Source organism: Oncorhynchus keta, chromosome 15 (assembly GCF_023373465.1).
Source record: "Oncorhynchus keta strain PuntledgeMale-10-30-2019 chromosome 15, Oket_V2, whole genome shotgun sequence".
NCBI lineage: Eukaryota > Metazoa > Chordata > Actinopteri > Salmoniformes > Salmonidae > Oncorhynchus > Oncorhynchus keta.
In genome coordinates, this window is record NC_068435.1 from 28,724,869 (window position 1) to 28,751,290 (window position 26,422).

At 41.4% G+C, this 26,422-nt stretch overlaps 1 protein-coding gene across 5 annotated transcripts in view; it reads right to left on the reverse strand.

Moving 5' to 3' along the window:
• Nucleotides 1-26,422, reverse strand: part of LOC118394738 (dipeptidyl aminopeptidase-like protein 6) — a 170,809-nt gene that overhangs the window by 33,599 nt on the left and 110,788 nt on the right. For all 5 annotated transcript variants that reach the window (XM_035788238.2, XM_035788236.2, XM_035788239.2 and 2 more), the window contains 2 exons: nucleotides 10,731-10,845; nucleotides 8,814-8,912 (listed from right to left, as the gene is read on the reverse strand). In XM_035788238.2, the coding sequence (XP_035644131.1) occupies nucleotides 8,814-8,912; nucleotides 10,731-10,845 (214 nt within the window). The remainder of the gene's footprint in view (nucleotides 1-8,813; nucleotides 8,913-10,730; nucleotides 10,846-26,422) is intronic.

Consider the following 26,422-nt stretch of genomic DNA (forward strand, 5'->3'; position numbering starts at 1 on the left):
CCTGCTGGCAATCCTTGTTCCCTATGCAGTATAATATACAGTAGTTGTAGGGTGTGATGGTGGTAGACCATTTTCCCACTATTGTTACGACCCAAACCGTATTGTGCTGGCTCAGAAATGTTTTTCTATGGTGGATGCATAACTACGCCAGCATAATAGAGCTTGGCTCCGCTTTGCTGAGTATTATGAAAAGGGTAGTGTTGTCCTCTAGACACGAGCCACTTCCGTGTCACTGTGTCCTGTTCGGATAAACCCCCCTCCCAAGAGAAGAGGAGACGAGAGAAAAGGCCTCCGTGCTGCTATCTCCAATGTTTTTACCCTTCAAATAAAGGATGATTGAATAGCCATCTCATCTTCCTTGCTTACTATCCGCCACAACAATAATACAATGGTGCTGATGCTAGTGATACTGGCAGGATTTCATATTGCTGGACATAATGGCCTTTTTTTATGGTGGTGGTGTGTTTTTACGATAAATAAACTCTACGTTTACGTATTCTGTTTTGAAAATGTTTTCCTGCTCCCAAGTCAAAATATTTGTTCAGTCATGACAGTTCATCTCTCAAAACACAATAATGGATGCATTAGGTATCATGGAAAGTGTACAGTATGAGTATCCTGCCACTCCACACTCCAGAAGGCCTGACAAGTCAGCTGACGTCTGTAAAGTAGTGCATAACAACTTTAACAAAAGCGATTCATTAAATTGCTGTAATTAATCAATCAATTAAAAGTAATGAGAGCAGAGAACATTCCAATGTGGTTTAGACAAAGGACAAGCTTTGAGGTGTGTGTGTGTGTGTGGGGGGGGGACTTGTTTAACCAGTAGTCCCCACAAGAATAGAAATCAAACAAAAAGTTGACCATCTGGGGCCATTTTGTTAGTCCCCACAAGGTCAACTGCTATTTCTAGGGGTTTTCGGTTTAAGGTTAGAATGAGTGTTAGGGATATAATTAGTGTTAGAGCCGATTTGGACATATTTGTATAAAAGACCGAACATATGGAGCTCCATGTATATTTGTGTAAATGTATTAAATATTAATGTAAATGATGAAATATTAGGTACGTACCTTTTATGATTTATATTTACCTGATTGAGATATATTAATTTGTTGTTAGTTAACTCGGCCATTTGGCCCCCCTCTTGCCTATTCATTGTATTGTGGTAAGTGTGTTAGGATAAAGGCAGGAAGTTGGGCCTTCGGGAGGGGGAGTCCTTGCTAGATGCGGGAGCGGTTAGTCTTTTGACCATACAGACATACAGACATACAGACATACCATAATATGTATTTTCCATATGAAGTATTTTGTGCTTTAAGTTGATTGGAGAATCATTTATTTGTTAGATATAAGAAGAATAAACATTTTTGTTGCACCATATCCCTGGATGTCATGGAATGTTTGGCCGTTTGGAAACCTTGAGTGTGGAATGCGGTTCAGGCTTGGGCAGTGGCTATGGTAAAGACTAAAGGAAGCCACTACATTCAAGTTTAAGGTTAGGAGCTACGATTAGTTTAAGGGTTAGGAGCTATGGTTAGTTTAATGGTTAGAGTTAGGAGCTAGGGTTCGTTTAAGGGTTAGGAGCTACGGTTAGTTTAAGGGTTAGGAGCTACGGTTAGTTTAATGGTTAGGAGCTATGGTTAGTTTAATGGTTAGAGTTAGGAGCTAGGGTTAGTTTAAGGGTTAGGGTTAGGAGCTACGGTTAGTTTAAGGGTTAGGAGCTACGGTTAGTTTAAGGGTTAGGAGCTATGGTTAGTTTAATGGTTAGAGTTAGGAGCTAGGGTTAGTTTAAGGGTTAGGGTTAGGAGCTACGGTTAGTTTAAGGGTTAGGAGCTACGGTTAGTTTAAGAGTTAGGGTTAGGAGCTACGGTTAGTTTAAGGGTTAGGGTCAGGGTTAGGGAAAATACGATTTTGAATGGGACTGAATTATGTCCCCTCACAAGGTTAGTTGTAGAATACTATGTGTGTGCTTCTGCTGGTGAGGTGAATTATCATGATCCATCTGCTGAGGGAAATGCCCTTATGCCTGCTGGTGAACATCTCTGCAGCCACCATTTCCCTACATATTATTTGGCTGCCTGCAAGGAAAAACACTGGACAGCATGTTGCCAACGTCATAACGGGGTGACTAGGCCAAAATATTCTGCCATGATTTAAATGATATATTCAGTTTCACTGTAAAGTCCATGGAGAACAAGAGCACCACCTCTTGTCTAGCCCACTGCACTGAGGATAGGTAACAAGGTCACCACCGATAAATCCATGATAATTGAACATTTCAATAAGCATTTCTCAAATTCTTTCAACTTTTTCACTCCGGACGCTTTATCTGGACATGGTTCGTCAGGACTTCCATCAGCCGAAGCTAAGTAGTAACATTAACATGATGCCTTCTAATTACAGTCGCTGTACTCATAATATACAGGAGAACGATCGCCTTACGGCGAGGATAGCTGTGCTGCAAGCCCAGCTTCAGATGCAATCGTTAGGCAAGGGTAATTTCAGTGTAGGAAAGGATGAAACAGCGTCTGTGCCACCAGTAAGTACAGATAGTAACGTTAGTATAAATCCCCTCGCACGGTCCCCACAGCCCGACAACTTTCTCATGGCTTCTGGAGGGAAATGCTGTAGGAATGCTCAACCGGTGTTGCTCATTCAACTGACAGAAACTTTCAACCGGTTTTCCCCATTAAGCAGCGAGTCGGAGTCAGAGGCTGAGCTGTCTCTGGTCTCTATTCCTCTCGTTACGGGGTCTGAGACGCCGAAGCCTCCCACCATTAGCTCTAACAAATTGAAAACCCTAGTCACTGGAAACTCCATTACTAGCAGTATTCAACTTAAAACGAATCATCCAGCGATCATACACTGTTAACCAGGGGGCAAGGCTACCGACGTTAAGGCTAATCTGAAGATGGTGCTGGCTAAAGCTAAAACTGGCGAGTGTAGAGAGTATAGGGATATTGTTATCCACATCGGCATCAACGATGTTAGGACGAAACAGAGGTCACCAAGCGCAACATAGCTTCAGAGTGTAAATCAGCTAGAAAGATGTGTCAGCATCGAGTAATTGTCTCTGGCCCCCTCACAGTTAGGGGGAGTGATGAGCTCTACAGCAGAGTCTCACAACTCAATCACTGGTTAAACTGTTTTCTGCCCCTCCCAAAAGATAGAATTTGTAGATAATAGTCCGTCTTTCTGGGACTCACCCACAAACAGGACCAAACCTGGCCTGGTGAGGAGTGATGGACTCCATCCTAGCTGGAGGGTTGCTCTCATCTTATCTACGAATATAGACAGGGCTCTAACTCCTCTAGCTCCACAATGAAATAGGGTGCAGGCCAGGCAGCAGGCTGTTAGCCAGCCTGCCAGCCTGCGAGCATAGTGGAGTCTGCCACTAGCACAGTCAGTGTAGTCAGCTCAGCTATCACCATTGAGACTGTGTCTGTGCCTCGACCTAGGTTGGGCAAAACTAAACATGGCGGTGTTCGCCTTAGCAATCTCACTAGAATAAAGACCTCCTCCATTCCTGACATTATTGAAAGAGATTGTGATACCTCACATCTCAAAATAGGACTACTTAATGTTAGATCCCTTGCTTCCAAGGCAGTTATAGACAATGAACTAATCACTGATCATAATCTTGATGTGATTGGCCTGACTGAAACATGGCTTAAGCCTGATGAATTTACTGTGTTAAATGAGGACTCACCTCCTGGTGTCACGTCCTGACCATAGAGGGTCCTTATTTTCTATGGTGGAGCAGGTCAGGGCGTGACTGGGGGGGTTAGTCTAGTTTATTATTTCTATGTGGGGTTCTAGTTTTGTTTTTCCATGTTGGTGATTTTGTATGATTCCCAATTAGAGGCAGCTGGTAATCGTTGTCTCTAATTGGGGATCATATTTTGATAGCCTTTTTTCCACCTGTGTTTTGTGGGATATTGTGTATGTGTAGTTGCATGTTAGCACTCCGTTGTCGTCACATTTTGTTTATTGTTTTGCTGTGTGGTTCACTTACTTTAAATAAATAAAATGTGGATCCCAGATCATGCAGCACGTTGGTTTGAGTATGCTTCCAACTATCGTGACAACTATATCCCTTGTTTTGAGATCAAAGCACAAGCTGCATGTGTTCACATGTGCACATTTGTTCATATTCTTGGCTATTTAGTGAGTTACTAGCCCAGTTATAGCTAATTGCGTCCATCAAGAGCACAAAATGTTTACAGTGTATGTAGCACCGCTGTAGTCAACGTTCGTTGTTCTTTTATTGTTTTTGTTAAGTTTCACAATTAATAAATGCCTTGGTCCGTTTCTAAAAACAATCGTGAAACCTGGTTACACTAGTGACCATATCCTCACGCATCCCGCAAAGGCGGAGGTGTTGCTAACATTTATGGTAGCAAATTTCAATTTACAAAAAAAGCCCAGACGTTTTCGTCTTTTGAACTTCTAGTCATGAAATCTATGCAGCCTACTCAATCACTTTTTATAGCTACTGTTTACAGGCTTCCTGGGCCATATACAGCGTTCCTCACTGAGTTCCCTGAATTCTTATTGGACCTTAGCCGATAATATTCAAATTTTTGGTGACTTTAATATTCACATGGAAAATTCCACAGACCCACTCCAAAAGGCTTTCGGAGTCATCATCGACTCAGTGGGTTTTGTCCAACATGTCTCCGGACCTACTCACCTACTCACTCACTACTCACCTACTCACCTACTCACTTACTCCTAGACCTTAGTGCTGCTTTTGATACCATCGATCACCACAATCTTTTGGAGAGATTGGAAACCCAAATTGGTCTACACGGACAAGTTCTGGCCTGGTTTAGATCTTATCTGTCGGAAAGATATCAGTTTGCCTCTGTGGATGGTTTGTCCTCTGATAAATCAATTGTACATTTCGGTGTTCCTCAAGGTTCCGTATTTTACCTCTTGGGGATGTCAATCGAAAGCATAATGTTAACTTTCACTGCTATGCGGATGACACACAGCTGTACATTTCAATGAAACATGGTGAAGCGCCAAAATTGCCCTCGCTGGAAGCCTGTGTTTCAGACATAAGGAAGTGGATGGCTGCAAACTTTCTACTTTTAAACTCGGACAAAACATAGATGCTAGTTCTAGGTCCCAAGAAACAAAGAGATCTTCTGTTGAATCTGACAATTAATCTTGATGGTTGTACAGTCGTCTCAAATAAAACTGTGAAGGACCTCGGCGTTACTCTGGACCCTGAACTCTCTTTTGACGAACATATCAAGACTGTTTCAAGGACAGCTTTTTTCCACCTACGTAACATTGCAAAAATCTTTTTCTGTCCAAAAATTATGCAGAAAAATTCATCCATGCTGTTGTTACTTCTAGGGCTCTACTTTCCAGCTACCCGGATAAAGCACTAAATAAACTTTAGTTAGTGCTAAATACGGCTGCTAGAATCCTGACTAGAACCAAAACATTTGATCATATTACTCCAGTGCTCCCTACACTGGCTTCCTGTTAAAGCTAGGGATTTTCTGCTAACCTACAAAGCATAACATGGGCTTCCTCCTACCTATCTTTCCGATTTGGTCCTGCCGTACAAACCTACATGTACGCTACGGTCACAAGATGCAGGCCTCCTAATTGTCCCTAGAATTTCTAAGCAAACAGCTGGAGGCAGAGCTTTCTCCTATAGAGCTCCATTTTTATGATGTGGTCTTCCTTATATCACCCACCACTGAGACCTGTATGCTCTAGTTGGCTGGCCCTCGCTACATATTAGTCGCCAGACCCACTAGCTCCAGGTCATCATAAGTCTATGCTAGGTAAAGCTCTGCCTTATCTCAGCTCACTGGTCACGATAACAACACCAACCCGTAGCACGCACTCCAGCGAGTATATCTCACTGGTCATCCCCAAAGCCAACACTCCCTTTGGCCGCCTTTCCTTCCAGTTCTCTGCTGCCAGTGACTGGAAGGAATTGCAAAAATTGCTGAAGCTGGAGACTTATATTCCCCTCACTAACTTTAAACATCAGCTATCTGAGCAGCTAACCGATCGCTGCAGCTGTACATAGTCCATCTGTAAATAGCCCACCCAATCTACCTACCTCATCCCCATATTGTTTTTATTTACTTTTCTGCTCTTTTGCACACCAGTGTCTCTACTTGCACATCATCATCTGCTCATCTATCACTCCAGTATTAATTTGCTAAATTGTAATTACTCCGCTACTATGGCCTATTCATTGCCTTACCATCTCACGCCATTTGCACACACTGTATATAGACTTTCTTTTTTTCTATTGTGTTATTGACTGTACGCTTGTTTATTCCACGTGTAAGTAACTCTGTGTTGTTGTTTGTGTCGCACTGCTTTGCTTTATCTTGGCCAGGTCTCAGTTGTAAAAGAGAACTTGTTCTCAACTAGCCTACCTGGTTAAATAAAGGTGAAATAAAATGAAAATAAAATACAAAAAAAAATCTATTATCTTCCGAGATATCCAGATTGAGTAATTATGTTGATATATGTTATTGTGGAAAGGTTACTTTCCAGTGAAGAAGACATGCTATGTTACTGCTGCGTAAGTAGCTACGTTGTTCATATATCAGTTTGTAAAAGTATGCCGAAAAAAACTGGCTCTGCTTTTGTGCTTTCTGGAGTCAATGAAAAAACAAAAATCATTTGAATCTCTAACACATCAGTAGCTTTATGATATATTTCTGTGTGTTCTGCAGCTTGGTCAAACGTAAAACGGCCATCTCAGACCCGCCCTACATCTGTTTAATGTGGGCCATACTTGTCCTGTACATGCTCTGCATACATTATAGCTACAGTACTGTGTGGTGCGTGACGGCATAAACTGGACACTTATTATGAAGGATTTACCACAAAATGACATACAGAATCAATGTCTATGGGATTTACTCACCGTGGAGAGACCATGGTGGAGACAGGCACATTCCACAGTTCCATTGGATTAATTACATGGCTCTGTCTGTCTCTCTGTATAACCCTTAATTAAATGTGCTTGCTGAAAGCAAAGTACAACTTTACAAACTGTTCATCCTTATTATTTTCTTTCCACTGCCACCTGTAGACTCAAAACTGTAAAAACACTCAAAACATGCAGGCAGTGTACTAGAAAACACTTTTTGATACTACTAATGCTTTTCACACTACAACCATATTGTAGTGGAATTGTTAGGTTAGATTACTCGTTGGTTATTACTGCATTGACGGAACTAGAAGCACAAGCATTTCGCTACACTCGCATTAACATCTGCTAACCATGTGGATGTGATGAATAACATTTGATTTGATTTGATATTTGCATAAATCACAATGCATTTCAAAGGCCATAGACCTGAATGGGGAAACCTTGCCATGTAACTAGTCTTCAACCGTTTAAGCTGGAAACTCCATTGAAACTTTAAAACATGCAGACCGGTCTGGAATGGTGTACTTGTATATAGCTTCTTTTATACCATTTATACTTTTTGAACTATAACCATTTTAAATGTACATAAAAGCTCCATAGGTTTGAATGAGTAGTGTTTGAATTCACCACTTATCTTGAACCATTAAAGCTACCAAAACCAAAATGACTTTAAAATTCGCAGACTGGCACTGGTACACTATTGTTGATTGAAAAAAAATTGTTATTCTACGTATACTTTTCAACCATATTTGCATAAATCCAACTGCATATCAGGTGCCATAGACTTGAATGGAACAAATTCCGGTCGCTACAAGCCTTCAATCGTTTTAGCTACAAAATGACCTTCAAACGTGCAGACTGGTAGGTGGATGCTGAGCAATGTTGGTTCAAATTTTTTCATCATTAAGCAAATTCCAGGTCTGCTGATCGCAAACTTGAACGTTCTGTGCAACTTCTGTTTACACTGAGGCTGTACCCCGCTTTACGTTACAGTTTTGAAAGTGGCCAAGTAGGCTACTGTAGCTATTTGATCATAAAGTAGGCCTACCAGAGTGGCCTACCATCAAAAACAATGGAGAAAATGCACCACATAACATTTTAACATGGAGACAGCTGTTCTATCATTCAGCCCACAGTAGCAGCCAATGTGTGGCCTACATTCCATGATACTTTTGGGGGAAAAAACACACAGGGCTTGATATTAACCTGTTTATCCACTTGTTAATCAGACAAGGAGCTGACTGAAAATGTGTTGTTTGATGCAAGAAACCACTTTACAAAATAAAATGCATTATTGTTCCCATACCATTATTACTGAGAATAAGATCCATTATGCTACCCTCTGCCTACGGTCTACTTAGTCTTGAATAAACTGTCTCAAAATACAACACTTCCCCTTTAAGAGAGAAAAAAGCTATTTTCAAAGATGGCTAGAAATGCACATATTTTGTGCTCTTGTAGGAAGCAACCACTCCCCCATTGTTGACAAGAAATTAGCTATAACTGGGCTAATAACTCACTAACTAGCAAATAATATGATTAAATGTGTTTAGGTGGCTACATGCAGCTTTCGATTTTATCTCAAAACAAGTGGTTCTACTCACAACCGCTCATACTGTAAACACAGTCCAGTTCAAAGTGAATGGCACAGATCCATATATGGTAATGGCTATTTGCATGTAGGTCTACTGCAGCTCTGATTGGTTATGGCGCACCAGTCTGTGTAGAGTACGGGCATGAGTCATGCCTGTCAATGCAATAGAATCCTAATCCAATGCGCTCTGCCTACAAGAAAATCCCTTGCACAGTTAGCTTTGCCTACATTGTTTCTGAGTGAGGTTCAGTTTCTTGTGGAGGATGAGAGGGCAGGGTGTAACTATAGCAACTCACCGCTGAGCCATGTAGCGTCGGGGTCGTGCACATGAAAATCTCCTCCGAAGACGTCCTCGATGGTGACTTTCTTCTTGAGGGCAAGGCTATCATCTGCAACTACCAGTGGAATATATCAAGAGAACAAAACAATGGAAGAAGACATAATTAATGAGTTACAGCAATATGATAATGTTAAGGTTCAATTCTCATTCACATGACTTACCTGTAACTAAAAAAAGGATCTGGCCATCTTTATTATCTGGTTGCTGTCAGTCAGAAAGTACTCTGACATAGTCATACGTTTACACTCTTCCTTTGTGACTTCAGCAGCCTTCAGCTGCAGGGAAGTGCATTTTCCATTTCCCCAAAAACATTTATATTTGACTTCTCCTGCCACAAGTTGCCTGAGCGGTCATAAAACCTGACCAGGAAACGTCTGGCAGAGGCGGACTATCACGTGTATTTTCTGTCTCTGGAGATTGTAGGACTTCCAGCAGCAGTTCCCAACTCACAGACGCAGCAATTACGGAGAGGTTACAAAGGAGAAATAGACACTTGGCCCAGGGTAACTCTCTATTGATCCACCAGCATCGATTCACTGCAGCCTGGACAGTTTTTCAAGCAGCCATAACTCCCTCTACCCCCAGCTACACAATCCCTTCTGCAGTTGACAGCAAAACTGCAGACCAGACAGGGTGGACAACAGAGGTAAAAGGTTGAATTATATAGAGATGGTGGTGTGTGTGCCTTTCAATCCCATATGCCCACGGTCTGGGAGCCAATACTGTCAGTGCCTTTGCAAGTCTATACATTTACACGTTCTCTTCATCTTTGGTAAATGACTATGGAGAGGGATTCATTCCCAACATGTGGAAAACAGCAGCTCTGCTGCACTGCCAATTATACAAATGACTAGAGCTATTACTGCATAATCATTTCCATTAAACGACACTGAATGGCGTTATACATTAAATCCCCATTACCTTGCGAGAGGATGACCTCACCTCGTCTCTCTGAAAAACCAATACGCAATCTCCAAGCTGACACATTACCATCAACTTCTCTACTCCTGGCTGTCTATGAATGAATGGGCTTATGAAATGAAATGACCCACTGGGCTGTCTGCTAGCAAGGCCAATTGTAATCCCTCTCAATCTAAGTAGAAGTTTTCATTTGGCGGCCTGACTCCGGTATAAGTATGTCTTGATTTAAAGGGGCAATCTGAAGTTGCTACATCTATTTTGGGACTTATAAATTCATGATATGTACCCGTTGATTCCTGAAGAATATAACTGATAAATGTCTCGTGAGCTTAGTTCAAATGTCATACCCCACCAGAACCCAAAATATAAGCTTGTTTATTACAATGTTTTTAGACTAAGTAAATGTGAACAAACACTGCATAGCCTGAAAACATGGTCAAAACTATCATGTTAATATCATGGATGGTCAGTCCTTGCATAGCTCGGTCTATGAATTTGAGTGGTTATATTTCTCCAGACCCATCCTGCAGCTTTTTAGCGAAACAGTGTCTGGGAGACGGAATTATACAACATTTGTTTGGGAAGTGATAATGTGTCTGCAGTGTTACGTATTTTGATGGTGTGTGTGGTGTAATCTAGCCGTGTTTGTGTTATTACAGATTTAAAATCTTAATTTGATCACCCTGTTGCAGGAAAACGTTCATGTGATGCAGAAAATGATTAACTTGCACTGTATTTTAGGTTTAAAAAGACTTTTGAAGTTTGTCATTTCCACTTTGAAATGTCAGACTTTTATTATGAAAAATGTGCCAGCCCCTACAAAATGCAGTGTTATTTTCCTACTGTAGCAAACTGGCTCAAATTAAGATCCTACATCTGTAGGATACGGTGTGGTGTTTGTAGTGTTCAGTAGCTGAGTGTTAAAGTGTATGCAGCTTTATGTGTTACGTACTTGGGGTGAGCACGATGACAGCGGTGACGATCAGAGACAAGATGATGCAGATGACCAGCAGGGCGATGACTATCCCCTTCCAGTTCCTCTGTGGAGGGGCACTGCCCACCAGCTCCTGCAACACAAACACACACACATTAAAGTTAATAGGGGTCAATTGGGAGAAAAGGAGGGGAGGCACTGACTACTTGTGTTACTACTGCAGTACTCCTGTGAAAGGCTCTCAGCCACACAGCTGTTGAAAGAAACTAGTGAGAATCTAAGTGACAGAATAAACTCTGACGGTGGAAATGACAGGAAAAAACAAGAATAAGCTGAAGACAGTTCCTTATGTTAGCGTGTACCGCATTGGGAGATCCAGATAACCTGAGCACATCCTCAAAGTATTTCACCCGAGGCTTCTGCGTCACCTTTACCGTAATATGCCTTTCCTCTCCTACAGGCAACGCCAATCAGAGGCTAGATGGCCTATATATGAAACCCTATTACTCTAAACACATACAGTCAAATCCAAGTGACATACAACACTTAACTATACCCCTATGGTGTAGGCTGAGGCAGATAATTCACCGCACGGTTACACCATCTCATTTGCACATGTAAAAAGCCCAGCATGATATTACACACCCTATTCATTGATAGTTGTGGTAAAGCAAAATGGAGATTGGTTCATGAGACAAGTGTGAGTGGCCTATAGGTGAATCAGACTATCTGTTGGATTGCTACTATATCTGTTGGTATCCAAGGCTGATTCTAGCCTAGTTCCAGTTCTGAAAGTGTTTTAACCAATTCCTCTGACTATCAAGGCATGACAACAGAGTTGGCTAATGTACAGATATCACAGAGATCTGGAAGTAGGCTAGACATATTGATGCAGAGAGCCAGTACTCTTGGACCCTGTACAGCATCTCATCGTTAAGGTCTGTGTCTCTCTCCTCTCCACTGAGCTCTGAGCAGTGGCTGGAGCATAGCGTGTCAGATAGAGATCAAGCTTAATTAGGGACAATGCAATCAACAGATCTGGATCAATATGGATCAGTGTTGCTCTGCATCTTTCTGTATGAGGCCATGGTGGTGGTAGTGACTCATGCATGTGTGTGTGTGTGTTAGGGTTGTCATGGTAGAAGCATCAAGATACTACAATACCAGATTTACCTTGGCAGAAAAAAAGAACACGAAGCAGACCAAACTCTATGGTTCTTAAAACCTTTATGTAAAATATTGTGTGCTATAGCTTGCACAATATACAAATGTGATTCTGAGTGACATCATAAGGATGTTTTTTACAACATTAAGACTGTTTTGCTCGAGAAATTAAAAGGCAATTCTGCCATTTGTCAACGTCATATTCAGCCTCTCCACAAAACCAGTGTAAACAAACTCAGCAAAAAAAGAAACGTCCCTTTTTCAGGACCCTGTCTTCCAAAGATAATTCGTAAAAACCCAAATAACTTCACATATCTTCATTGTAAATGGTTTAAACACTGTTTCCCATGCTTGTTCAATGAACCATAAACAATTAATGAACATGCACCTGTGGAACGGTCGTTAAGACACTAACAGTTTACAGATGGTAGGCAATCCAGGTCACAGTTGTGAAAACTTAGGACACTAAAGAGACCTTTCTACTGACAGGATGGCAACAACAACTGCCCGAGTTACACCAGGAATGCACAATCCCTCCATCAGTGCTCAGACTGTTTCTCAATAGGCTGAGAGAGGCTGGACTGAGGGCTTGTAGGCCTGTTGTAAGGCAGGTCCTCACCAGACATCACCGGCAACAACGTCGCCTATGGGCACAAACCCACCGTCGCTGAACCAGACAGGACTGGCAAAAAGTGCTCTTCACTGACGAGTCGTGGTTTTGTCTCGGATTCGTGTTTATCGTCGAAGGAATGAGCATTACACTTCTGTCAACATCTGACTACAGACCGATCTGTTATTGCAATTTGTCATCTATGACATTTCAGATTAAGATATGATATTTTTTAATGAAGTGCACATGTAGTGAAAACATTTTCTAAGTAACTTTAGGTAAGTAAACAAAAATTTTCTTCAGGGTAGCTTAACTTGGATCTTAACTTCTTCCAGTGTGAAGTAATTGATAGCTTGGTAAACTATTTTCAGAGTAGCTTCCCACAAAACACTGACAGTGATTTTCAAACCCTGCAACAAGTTTCTCGTATTTTCTTGCTCCCCCGCGTGCGTCACTGTGAATGTCATACAGTTTGAAAATCACTGTTTACATTTTTTTAAAACTTTTAATGATGTCATCGGGTAGAACTTTTTAACTAAATATTTTTTTTTCTACAAAAGTTAGAAATGCGCTATCTCACGTACGTTGACAATGGTATTGTGCTGGAGATAATGAAAATGTGGTTGAAAAGTGGTGGAGTTGCCCTTTAAATCTGCTCCATGTTTTGTTTCCTTGCCATGATACTTCTGCGTATCGCGATACTGGTATTGTGGCAACCCTAGTGTGTATGTGTGTTTGCATGTGTGTAACAGCTGCAGTTTCTTATATTATTGTTTCTGCGGAGGCATCTCTCACATATTAAACTGATAGTGAGATAAGGCTGGAGACTGAGATAGAGGAAATGAATCTGCCTGTGTTATCACCTCCTAATGGAAATGCTCCAACTGTGGATTCATCAGGAAATCACTTTCTGCTGCCCTCTGACCTCTGCAAGGAATAAATAAATGAATAGTATGGTCTGCAGATCAAATGTACAGATCAAGGCCTATAGATATCTACAGTACACTGCAAAGGTTCAGGTGAGAATTTATTACAACCAGTCAATCGTCCATTTTGAACACTCAAAGACTTTTGCACACTTCGAAGACAACCTTTGAGAGCCTGGCATCACTGATCCTAACATCGCTGAGCCTCTCACATTAAATGACTATCTTTACTGTAGTTTATTGTCTTGCCAACGCTGTGGTGCGCTGTCGCGCACACTAAACGACGTAGCACACACTACAAGATTCTTTACTTTGTCGCAAAAAAACATTGTGATTAGATTAACGCAGCTAGAATAAGCTGTGACTCACAGCAGCCTCAAACGTTTTCAGTCAGACATTCACACCTGTCATACAGAGTTCAAATATCTAGCCAAAATTTTGAATTTAATAACATTGCTTGGGAACTTCTGAGCTGTTATGATTTGACACTTTGGCTTTGGTTAAAGGCAAGTACAAATGCATACTGGTAGTAGTCATCGCTCCTTCTCGAGAGTCTACACATTCTGGGTGAAGCGAAACATCATCATCGTCTCACTGGCTTCTTCTCTGGCGAGCGGTCTTTGTTTTTTACTGATCACCGTTCTCAAAACTTGACGCTGCACACTACGAGAGCATTGCCTATTTCGTGCCGATCAAATCAAACATGTTTGAAAATATCGGGACGTCTGGGTCTGCTCAAATACGGGATCGGTAGCCCTCAGAGTGCGTCTCTGACTCGCTCAAAAACTTGTCAGGGACAAGTTTGTATTGTGTAGTGTACACCAGGCTTTAGAGGTGACTGGTAGCCTAGCTTTAAGAGCGTTGGGCCAGTTACTGAAAGGTTGCTCGTTCGAGTCCCTGAGCCAATTTAGTGAACAATCTGTCAATGTGCCCTTGAGCAAGGCACGTAAACCTAATTTCTCCGGTAAGTCGCTCAGGATAAGAGCATCTGCTAAATGACTAATATTTTAAATGTTATGGCTCAGTGATAATAGAACCTACAGCAGAAGTAACATCCCACTGGGCACACACTGGTTGAATCAACATTGGATCCAGGTCATTTCAATGAAATTACATTTAACCAACGTTCATACTAGCCATCTTGATGTCAGTCTAAATAGCCCGTGTGAATATTCAATCTCTCCAGTCTGTAGACTTTTTCGCCCTTTTGCCTCCTCTCTATTCTCCTGCTCCCTTCTCCTCCTCTCTAGTCTCCTGCTCCCTTCTCCTCCTCTCTAGTCTCCTGCTCCCTTCTCCTCCTCTCTAGTCTCCTGCTCCCTTCTCCTCCTCTCTAGTCTCCTGCTCCCTTCTCCTCCTCTCCAGTCTACTCCTTCTTTTTACCTCATCAACATGCTCACAGCAGGGCTGTTCAACACGAGTCCAAGGCGGGCCAGTATGAGCCCCGGAGAAGTAAACAAAATTGGGAATATTTCAGAGACATCCTACACCTTACTTCCTGATGGAAATATGCAAGTATCTTTATACATGCTGCCAACACTCAATCACCTTTTAACAAGAGCAACTCTTTATCTTCTATATATTTCTCTTCCATTTGTTTGTCTGTATTTCTCAGTTGTTGTAGCAACCTGTGTGTCAGCCAACAGGTCCTCAGTTCACTGTTTCACCAACACCTGCCAGCTGCTGTTGTCATCTGAAACACCTACCTGGTTACTGCTAGTCATTACCATCCATATCTCATCCTCTAGCAACAATAGAACAAACACTGCTGTGACAATATGTGAATTTAGGCACACTGCCTCCACACAAAACGTACCAGGTTGTTGGTGTATGCAGCCTGCAGACACAGTACCGGTCCTGAATACAAATGATGTGTTCATACTCCTTTAATGCAGGCGAACTGATGGCAACAAAAAAACGCTTTGCCATGTATAAAACATGTAGTCTGATCTGCATAAATTCATTAAAAGTGTTCTTCAGCAACTCAACAAAGGGACGAATTTGAGCAAACAAATACTAACTCTACTGAAGTTGATAAAAATGATGTAGGCCTACAAAGACCTCCATTGGCACCAATAACCATCTCACTACAGGAAAACAGACATTGGCCAGAAAAAACTCCTACAAATGTTCTTTCTGTCCTATCTGCCAACAAGCTATATGCTCCAGCGCTACATTACAAAAACTGTCTTTCACTCATGCACCCTCACCAAAAGGGGGGTTGAGCCCACAAAGAGTCAAGAATACTTCCTTTGAATGCAAGAGAAAGTGCAGAACTCTTGAGTGAGCTTCTTTGGGCACGGCATGGGAATTCTCATCCATTAGGCAGTCCTCGTGTATTAGCCAGCATGCACTGGGTTTGACAACAATAAGAGGCTCCATCAATAAATGAGGACCAGAGCCATTTTCACCCCTGCTGTTTTTAGCAGACATACACCACACCAAAACAAAGCACGCCAGCGTAGTCCATCACTCGCTCTCTGTTTCTCTCTCTCTCTCAATCAAAAAGAGTGGAAAGACACAAGAGGGAAAACAACAGATCTTCTTTCCATCACTTTGCCATTCTTCATTCTATTTTCAGGTGTGTGTGCTAAAGTATAAGATTGTGTATCCACCTCACTCTGTATCTCCGTCTCTTGCCTAATTCAGACAGAATTGACGGTATGTTTCAGGTTCATATTGTCACGTGTACAAGGACAGTGTAATGCCTTTCTTGCAAGCGCTTTCCAAACAATGCAGTAATCAATATCCGCAGTACTATAAGATCAAATAAATAAAGTAGAATAAAGTAGAACAAAAACACACGAGAAATAGAAAAAAGAAGAACAAGAGAAAGTAAGCTAGCTATAGTTGAAGTCGGAATTTTACATACACTTAGGTTGGAGTCATTAAAACTTTTTTTCAACCACTCCACAAATGTATTGTTAACAAACTATGGTTTTGGAAAATTAGTTTAGGACATCTACTTTGTGCATGACACAAGTGATTTTTCCAACAATTGTTTACAGCCAGATTATTTCACTTCTAATTCACTGTATCACAATTCCAGTGGATCAGAAGTTTGCATACACTAAGTTGACTGTGCCTTTAAACAGCTTGGAAAATTCCAGAAAAGTATGTCATGTCTTTAGAAGCTTCTGATAGGCTAATTGACATCATTTGAGTCAATTGGAGGTGTACCTGTGGATGTATTTCAAGGCCTACCTTCAAACTCGGTGCCTCTTTGCTTGAGATCATGGGAATGCAATTTCCAAATGCCTGAAGGTACCACGTTCATCTGTCCAAAAAATAGTGCGCAAGTATTAACACCATGGGACCACGCAGCCGTCATACCACTCAGGAAGGAAACGCGTTCTGTCTCCTAGAGATGAACGCGTAAATAAATCCCAGAACAACAGCAAAGGACCTTGTGAAGATGCTGGAGGAAACAGGTACAAAGATATCTATATCCACAGTAAAACGAGTCCTATATCAACACAACCTGAAAGGCCGCTTAGCAAAGAAGAAGCCACTGCTCCAAAACCGCCATAAAAAAGTCTGACTACGGTTTGCAACTGCACATGGGGGCAAAGATCGTACTTTTTGGAGAAATGTCCTCTGGTCTGATGAAACAAAAATAGGACTGTTTGGCCATAATGACCATCGTTATGTTTGGAGGGAAAAGGGGGAGGCCTGCAAGCTGAAGAACATCATCCCAACCGTGAAGCACGGGGTGGCAACATCATGAAAAGTTGTGGACAACAAAGTCAAGGTATTGGAGTGGTCATCACAAAGCCCTGACCACAATCCTGTAGAAAATTTGTGGGCAGAGCTGAAAAGGCGTGTGCGAGCAAAGAGGCCTATAAACCTGACTCAGTTACACCAGCTCTGTCAGGAGGAATGGGCCAAAATTCACCCAACTTATTGTGGGAAGCTTGTGGAAGGCTACCCAAAACGTTTGACCCAAGTTAAACAATTTAAAGGCAATGCTACCAAATACTAATTGAGTGTATGTAAACTTCTGATCCACTGGGAATGTGATGAAAGAAATAAAAGCTGAAATAAATTATTCTCTCTACTATTATTCTGACATTTCACATTCTTAAAATAAAGTGGTGATCCTAACTGACCTAAGCCTTGGAATTTCTACTAGGATTAAATGTCAGGAATTGTGACAAATTTAGTTTAAATGTATTTGGCTAAGGTGTATGTAAACTTCCGACTTCAACTGTATATACAGGGGCAGTTCCAGGGTCAGTGCCAATAACATATTTACAATGTGCAGGGATACTGGGGTGGTAGAGGTAGACCTGTACAGGGGTAAGGTGACTAGGTATCAGGATATGATAAATGGAGCAGCAGCAGCATATATGAGGATTGTACGTGAGTGTGCGTGTCTGCGTGTGTGTTTGTGTGTGCTGATTGTATGTGAGTGTGTGTGTATGTAGATTGTACGTGAGTGTATGTGTGTATGTAGAGTCAGTATGAATGTGTGTGCGTTTTGTGTGTGTTAGCCAATTTAAGTCTGTGTGTGTGTGTGTGTGTGTGTGTGAGTGGGAATGTGTGCGTGTGTGTAGATTCCTGTAACTGTGCATTTAAGTAAAATAAAAGGGTCAGATGCATATAGTCCATGCAGCCATTTTGTTAGTTATTTAGCAGTCTTAAAGCTTAGGGATAGAAACTGTTCAGCAGCCTGTTGATGTCAGACTTGTTACTCCGGTACCGCAGAGAGATCAGTCTATGGCTTGGATGGCTGGGGTATTTGGCAATGTTTCGGACGTTCCTTTCACACCGCCTGATATAGAGGTCCTGGATGGCAAGGAAGCTTGGCCCCAGTGATATACTGAGATGTCCGCACCATCATATGTAGCGCCATGTGATCGAGGGTGGTGCAGTTGCCATTTCAAGCAGTGATGCAGCCAGTCAAGATGCTCTCAATGGTGGAGTTGTATAGCTTTTTCCTCCCTGTAGACTGTCTCATCATCATGGGTGAACAGATCTACCACCGTCGTGTCGTCAGCAAACTTGATAATGGCGTTGTAGTCGTGCATGGCCACGCCGTCGTGGGTGAACAGGGAGTACAGGAGGGGAACTAAGCACACACCCCTGTGGGGCCCCCGTGTTGAGGGTCAACGTGGCAGAGGTGATGTTGCCTACCCTCACCACCTGGGGTCAGCCGGTCAAGAAGTCCAGGATCCAGTTGCAGAGGGAGGTGTTCAGTCCCAGAGTCCCTAACTTGGTGACGAGCTCGGAGGGGACTGTGGTGTTGAACACTGAGCTGTAGTCAATGAACAGCATTCTCACAAAGGTATTTCTCTTATCTAGGTGGGTGATGGCAGTGCAGAGTGCAATTAAGATTGCGTTGTCTATGGATCTGTTGGGGCGGTATGCAAATTGGAGTGGGTCTAGGGTGTCTGGGATGATGGAATTGATGTATGCCATAACCAGCCTCTCAAAGCTTCATGATTACAGATGTGAGTGCTATAGGGCGGTAGTCATTGTGGCACGAAGCCTTAGAGTTCTTGGGAACAGGAATGATAGTGGTCAGCTTGAGACGTGGGGATTACAGACTGGGAGAGCTTGCAAATGACCATGAATATGCCTGTCAACTGTTCTGCGTATGCTCTGAGAACATGCCCTGGAATACAGGCCGGCCCCGCCGCCTTGCAAGTGTTGACCTGAATAAAAACCTTACTCATGTGAGGGAAATGTTATGTTTATGTATTAAATAAATGCTACAAAGTATCAAATCAATGCTACTTTCTAATAACCAATTAGAAAGGTTCATGCAGGTGACTGACTGATCGTGTATGGAGGAATTCTCACTATCACTGTTCCTCAACTTGGCAGTACGCCCAGAATATTGCTATGGGAACAACCGAGGTATCTCAGTTTCAATGTCTCAACTTGGAGAGAGAAAAAAACGTGAGCTATTGGTCAGTCATGTGCGAGCCACCGGTAATGATTAATTAATTATGCTAAATCATGCAAATATAACTTGTCTGTGTATAGCCGTACATAAGACAACTGCTGGGACTGCCCAGGCTTGATTGACATGTGTACTATGGCGCATTGAGTTGGTTGGAACCTCTCCAGTGCTGACAGATAAAGGAGGGTTTATTTCAGATTGACTTTGAGTGTCCCTGTGTAAGAATTTCCACGACACACATCGACCTCGGAGAGCATGAACACCCAGACCTCTGTGTCCTCTTGCATGGCTTGGTGTTGTTTTCATCTAAGTGTGCATAAAATGCATTGAGTTTGTCTGGTAGAGAGGCACCTTCCTTTGTAATCTGTAATGTACTGTAGCCATTGCCACATGCGGCAGGCATCGGAGCCTTTGTATTTTCAAAAGTAGAATAGCATATATTGAGTTGAATTGTGTTACTTGTCTGTGTAGTTTATAGGCTACATGGCTTTGCCATGAAATCAATCATTTCTTATTTTGACACGTACATTCCCCTGTCCTGATCACAGTCAACACATAGTTAGAATATTAAAGAATAAAATATAAATCATATTTTCCCATCATAACTTGAGTGTTGTGAGAACTGCTGTCATATAGCAAAAAAAGTGGTGCTTGAATGTGCTTTAGAAACCTTACAATCTTCTCTTTCCGATCATGTAAATAACTTTGGAATCTGACCTGGATGATTTGGGGGGGAAAAAACGCTTTTCTTAATCCACGTTTCATATTTTTTTCCTCCACTCTCTCCGCTTTGATTCAATACCATGTACATTGATAGCCTGCTAGAAAACTTCCTCGCCAACTGAAGTTTAAAAGTAGCAGCAGACAGTTATCAGTCAAATATGCTCAACATAAACATCCAAGAAGATACTGCAGCCTATAGCTTTTGCAACTGCAGGAGAACATTAATAGGTGAAGTGGCTTGCATAGTTGCGCACGGGCTCATCTGGAAAAGAGAGGTTATGTGTAGCTGAAGAAGCTCATTCATATTAACCCATCATTAGTTGGCTAAATATTAGGCATTTTGTAACTGCAGGAGAATGAATCATCACCAGCCAATGTGATCACACCATCACATGCTTTCTCTCCTTTTGAACTTCCCACCAGTTATTGTGGTTGAAGACAGACTACTAGCAGTTTGAAGTTAGAAACATATGCATATTAACCCATTTGTTATTAGCTAAATATAAGGGCCTTTAAATATTTACCTGTTGAAGTAAGAAAAAAATGAAATGGCAGATCTGTGTGTGTTCCCCCAGGCTAAATGCTAAAGCATTTCAGTGACAATGGACAAGAACAGCTCAAGGACAGGACTACATACACTTACATGAAGATAAAAAATGCATTAAAAGCATTTATTTAAAGCTTTGTGATTGACAAAGACAATTTTGATGTTGGACAACAATAGAATGTTCATGATTTTGCCGTGTCTATGGCTATGCCGGATTAAGTGATATGACATGCTATTCTATAAAATAATTTCTCCGTAATTAATATTACCTGATTGAGCTAATCATGTAAATGTAATTAACTAGAGAGTCGGGGCACCACAAAATAATATTTATAGAGCTGTTATCTTCCGAATAAACTCTTAAAGACCTAGTAATATTTTACATCAATAGCAGTCAATATTAATCGTCATCTTAATTCAGTCTCATCTGAAAGTTGTAAATTCTTAGTCTGCATGAACCCTGGCTAACAAGTTGAATCAGCAATACAAAATTTGGTTTAATTATTTATTTACTAAATACCTAACTAATCACACAGAATTACACACACAGAATTAAATCATAACTTGATTACAAATTACGTCATAAAGGAAAACGTCCCTAGCGGGCGGAACAGATATGACAGCTTGTTACAGAAAAGAAAGGGACTGGGTGAAAGTGAAAGAGCGGGAAGACTGAGGGGAAAAGGGCGAAGCTGTGCTATCGTAAATACAGTATCTTATGCATTCTAAATTACCGCCCATTTGGAAAAGGAAAATGCAATAAATATTTACTCTGAGTTCAAAGTTCATACCATTCGCAACCAAAGCTCACGCTGATGTTGGCTTCGTTCTGTAGTTATTATCTGAACCATTCTGACATCGGACCATCGTCCTCACGTCCTCGGAACCGGAGGTTATATTGTCGTCAAGGGCTTATATAGGAAGGGAGAGGAGGGCGTGTTTGAAAAGTTTTATAGCCCATGTCCCTTCACAGGAGCGAGCCACTGATAGGGCTCTGCTCAATCTTATGAAAACCCAAATCTCACATTTTAGAAGCTAAAATCACATTTCATCCCATCAAGAATAATTTAATATTCAAACATTTAAATTTAACAAAAATTCCATGTGAATCCGATAACTCTGATGTGTAGACTTTCCACTTTAGAGTTTATGTCTCAGAAGACAACCGAACAGACATCATATTCATTAAGTACCAACGCATATGTTCAATTGGTCGCATTACCAGAATATTGTTAATTTCCCCCCACCTTCTGATGTTCCCAGAATCTCTATGTTAACCAAGGGTTTTGCAAATATAACATCAGTAGGGTAGAGAAATGAAAGGCGAAATTTAACACTGAGGCGTTAGCGGGACTTTTAAACATAATACCGCATTTATAACTACCTCGGTTCGCGAGTAAAAGCACAGGTGTTGTTACGGGAAATACCTTTCAGATATAAAGGCGGTAAAAAGTTGATGGCATGGTAAAATTGATGGCTTTTCGTCTGTGTATGAATAGGACATTAGTCTCTCCATCTCGATGTCCCTATGTCTCTCTAGCCGTCTCCCTGCTTTCTCCGCTCTCTTTGCTGAAGTGTCAAAATGGATCTTTCCTCATCTCTGAGCACCCGGTTTCCACGGTAACCAAGAGAGTCCTGGGCTGTTTTAAACACGTAAAAGACACACCCTCGCCACGGCCATCATTGCCATCGGTCCAAACAATTAGCCAAGCAAGGGAAGTTGGCAACGTAAGCCCCTCAGCCCTTGTTTGTGATTGAGTGTGCAAGTGTACAATTATGTTCACTCCGGGGCCTGAAACATCCCATAATTCAATTTGGAATGATTGTACATCCGCTAAGAAAAGTCAGCCAAAACTTAGAACCAACATCAATAAGAAGAAGTCAACATACAAGTGTAAGTAAAAACGAATGTAAATAAGTTAGAAATTGTGCTGCTAACGCACTTGATGTCTCAAACACATATCATCAAAGTAATTATGTTTTTCTTTGGTTAGCTTTTGGAAACGTTAGCTAGAGCATACAACTTTCCCTGACATCACGCTTACATGTGTTGTCTTCTTGCCAAGTGATTCCACGATGACTGAAAACACAATCTTGGGATGAATTGGTGACACATTTCCGGGCAAGGGCGGTCCATTTAAAATTAATTAATTCTTCCCTCGCCCTGCAAGTGTCAACTCATCATACGTCACCACTTAATTTTAGGGGCTGAGGGGAGAGGGTTTTTCTTTTACGTGTTTGGAATGCAGCCCTGGAAGTCTGAAGAGCAGAAAAAGAGTGGGGGTGCCATTACTGACAGGTGGATAGGGAGCAGATACATATGGGGTTCATGAAAATGATTGGTGAGTGGAGAGTCAAGGGTCTGAAATAAAGGAATACACACTTGAACAGGTGACCAGAAATACAGTACTGTCATGCCTTGGTCTTAGTATTTTGTGTTTTCTTTAATTATTTGTTCAGGCCAGGGTGTGACATGGGGTTATTGTATTGTCGTATTGGGGTTTTTGTAGCCATTGGGATTGTGGTTGATTAGGGGTGTGTCTAGTATAGGCTTGGCTGCCTGAGGCGGTTCTCAATCAGAGTCAGGTGATTCTTGTTGTCTCTGATGGGGAACCGTATTTAGGTAGCCGGGGTTTCTCTGTGTATTTCGTGGGTGATTGTTCCTGTCTCTGTGTAGTTTCACCAGATAGGCTGTAATAGGTTTCACGTTCCGTTTGTTGTTTTTGTATTTGTATAGTTATTTCATGTATCGCTTTTTTCATTAAAGTCATGAGTAACCACCACGCTGAATTTCGGTCCGACTCTCTTTCTACAAACGAAGAACGGCGTTACAAGTACACACTTGAACAGGTGACCAGAAATACAGTACACACTTGAACAGGTGACCAGAAATACAGTACACACTTGAACAGGTGACCAGAAATACAGTACACACTTGAACAGGTGACCAGAAATACAGTACACACTTGAACAGGTGACCAGAAATGCAGTACACACTTGAACAGGTGACCAGAAATACAGTACACACTTGAACAGGTGACCAGAAATGACCAGTACACACTTGAACAGGTGACCAGAAATACAGTACACACTTGAACAGGTGACCAGAAATGCAGTACACACTTGAACAGGTGACCAGAAATGAACAGGTGACCAGAAATACAGTACACACTTGAACAGGTGACCAGAAATACAGTACACACTTGAACAGGTGACCAGAAATACAGTACACACTTGAACAGGTGACCAGAAATACAGTACACACTTGAACAGGTGACCAGAAATACAGTACACACTTGAACAGGTGACCATGCAGTTCAAGATAGATTCGCCTGGTATACATCTGACACCTGTCACATGATCTATCATTCAAATGTCACATAGCCATAACCTGATAGGGGTCAAGCCCTGCCCTGTGAGTGGCTGGGCACTGACTGACTGGGGTTAACTTCTCCCCTGAAACACCATCATCAATAATTTAATGGGCATTAACTAGTGAGATTAAGAATGCATGCCAGCCCAGCAGGGTATTTAGTAGGGTTTGAACGAGGGCACCTGTCTGAGGCTAGTGTGCCACCGCCCGCTGCTCTATTCGGAAACTTGGACCCTTCTGTCCTCCTGCAGTCAATCGAGGTCTGAATAGGACAAATTAAGTTTATTGTCTGAGGATAATGGGCACCAACTGCTCTTTGAATCAGATACCTGCTGTGGACATTATGATAAAGGGGTCAACAGTGATGGGAAGGTTTAACATTTATGGTGAAAGATGGGTAGGCCTACAAATCAACATGTACCCACTCCATTCAATATAGAGTACTGTGCTCTGCCATGGCATAACACATTTGATAGCTTAAGAAAAGTACCGGCACACATACTGTACACTTCAGAAGAGAAAATGTGCTAAGGTTCACTGAAGGGGGTTCACTGAAGTGACTCATACCATTGTATTTCAACACAATGGTAAAAAACAAGTGCTTTGTGTTGTCCTCCATTAGACTCCAGCCAAAACCTATTCAATTATTCATACCTCAGCCTTTTATTCCTTTCTGTGATTTTTCTTTTGGAATTCATTATTTAATATCTATCTTCACCTAGAGAATGTTCTGTTCTGCTACAGTGATTGCTGTGGTAACCTCCTCCTACATTGGAATGGGAAATTAGTGAGATTCAGAAAAATTCTTTGTCACATCCTGATCGGTTTCACCTGTCTTTGTGCTTGTCTCCACCCCCCTCCAGGTGTCACCCATCTTCCCCATTATCCCCTGAGCATTTATACCTGTTGTAAGAATATGTTGAGGATAAATACACATTGCAGAGAATGAGAGGACTAGAATTAACGTGTTTTTTCTGTAATAGAGAATTATTTATCAATGGGTCAGAGACATGGGAGGAATTTGTCTGTACAGTGAGCCTGAAATAACCAACCTTCCGATTAATGGAAATGCATTTCTTAGCCACTATAAATGCCAGGTTACACCGTTTCTTCTGATAACAGACTCCAGTATCAACATTTCCAAGCAAACAAAAACAGGGAGAAAGGAGAATCTGTAAACATGCTGAGATAAAATAACCTACTCTTTGCCAGAATTCAGACAGCCTTCACAAGAGCATTACATATTGAAATACGGCCTCTCATGTTTTACAACAGCAGAGGAAGTACATTTCTGAGTGCATGATATTCAGTTTCACTGGCATATAGTACATTCTATGAGTAGTCTTAAACTGCAGTAATTTATGTCTGAGATTATATGAAAATGGCAGGGCATTCAAACACATCTGTATACATTCATCATCATCAATAGCGTCACCCAGGTCTTCCTCGCATTTTTGTGTCATTAGGAAAATCCTCTATCAACCCTTGATACATTTTGAAAATCAGATGTAGAGGTTTGTCAGACTGCCTTAAAATAGTTTCAATATTTGATGCTTCTGTCTTGTCCAGTGTTTGCTGTACAGAGAGAATAAAGTGTTGCATCTGCAAAAGTTCACCTCAGCGCCTTCACTTCCCTGGCTGCCTGACCCTGCTGAGACCCCTGTCACCATCTGATCCTGCCCAGACGAGGCATGACAAAGAATTACCTTGGTGTACATTTATACATTATATTGTCCAAGAATAGAATCAATGGTTCAATAATTTAAATGACCATTATTCCCAGATCCCAGACTGTAGCCTACCCATCAACTCAAGATGGAACTTTCTATCCATTCACTGATTGTTATAATATACTGAAAAAAATCACCTGAGCTCCATAGACTGGTCATCCCTGGCTGTCTGACCCTGCTGGGACCCCTGTCACCATCTGGTCCTGCTAAGACATGATGAGCATAGTGTTGTGTACTGACTGTGCACTAGAGGTTGATCGATTATGATTTTTCAATGCCGATACCGATTAATAGGCCAATTTATATATATATATATATTTGTAATAAATGACAATTACAACAATTTTATTTTAACTTAATATATTACATAAATAAAATCAATTTAGTCTCAAATAAATAATGAAACATGTTCAATTTGGTTTTAATAATCCAAAAACACAGTGTTGGAGAACAAAGTAAAAGTGCAATATGTGCCATGTAAAAAAGCTAACGTTTAAGTTCTTTGCTCAGAACATGAGAACATATGAAAGCTGGTGGTTCCTTTTAACATGAGTCTTCAATATTCCCAGTAAAGAAGTTTTAGGTTGTAGTTATTATAGGAATTATATGACTATTTCTCTCTATACAATTTGTATTTCATATACCTTTGACTATTGGATGTTCTTATAGGCACTTTAGTATTGCTAGCCTATTCTCGGGAGTTGATAGGCTTGAAGTCATAAACAGCGCTGT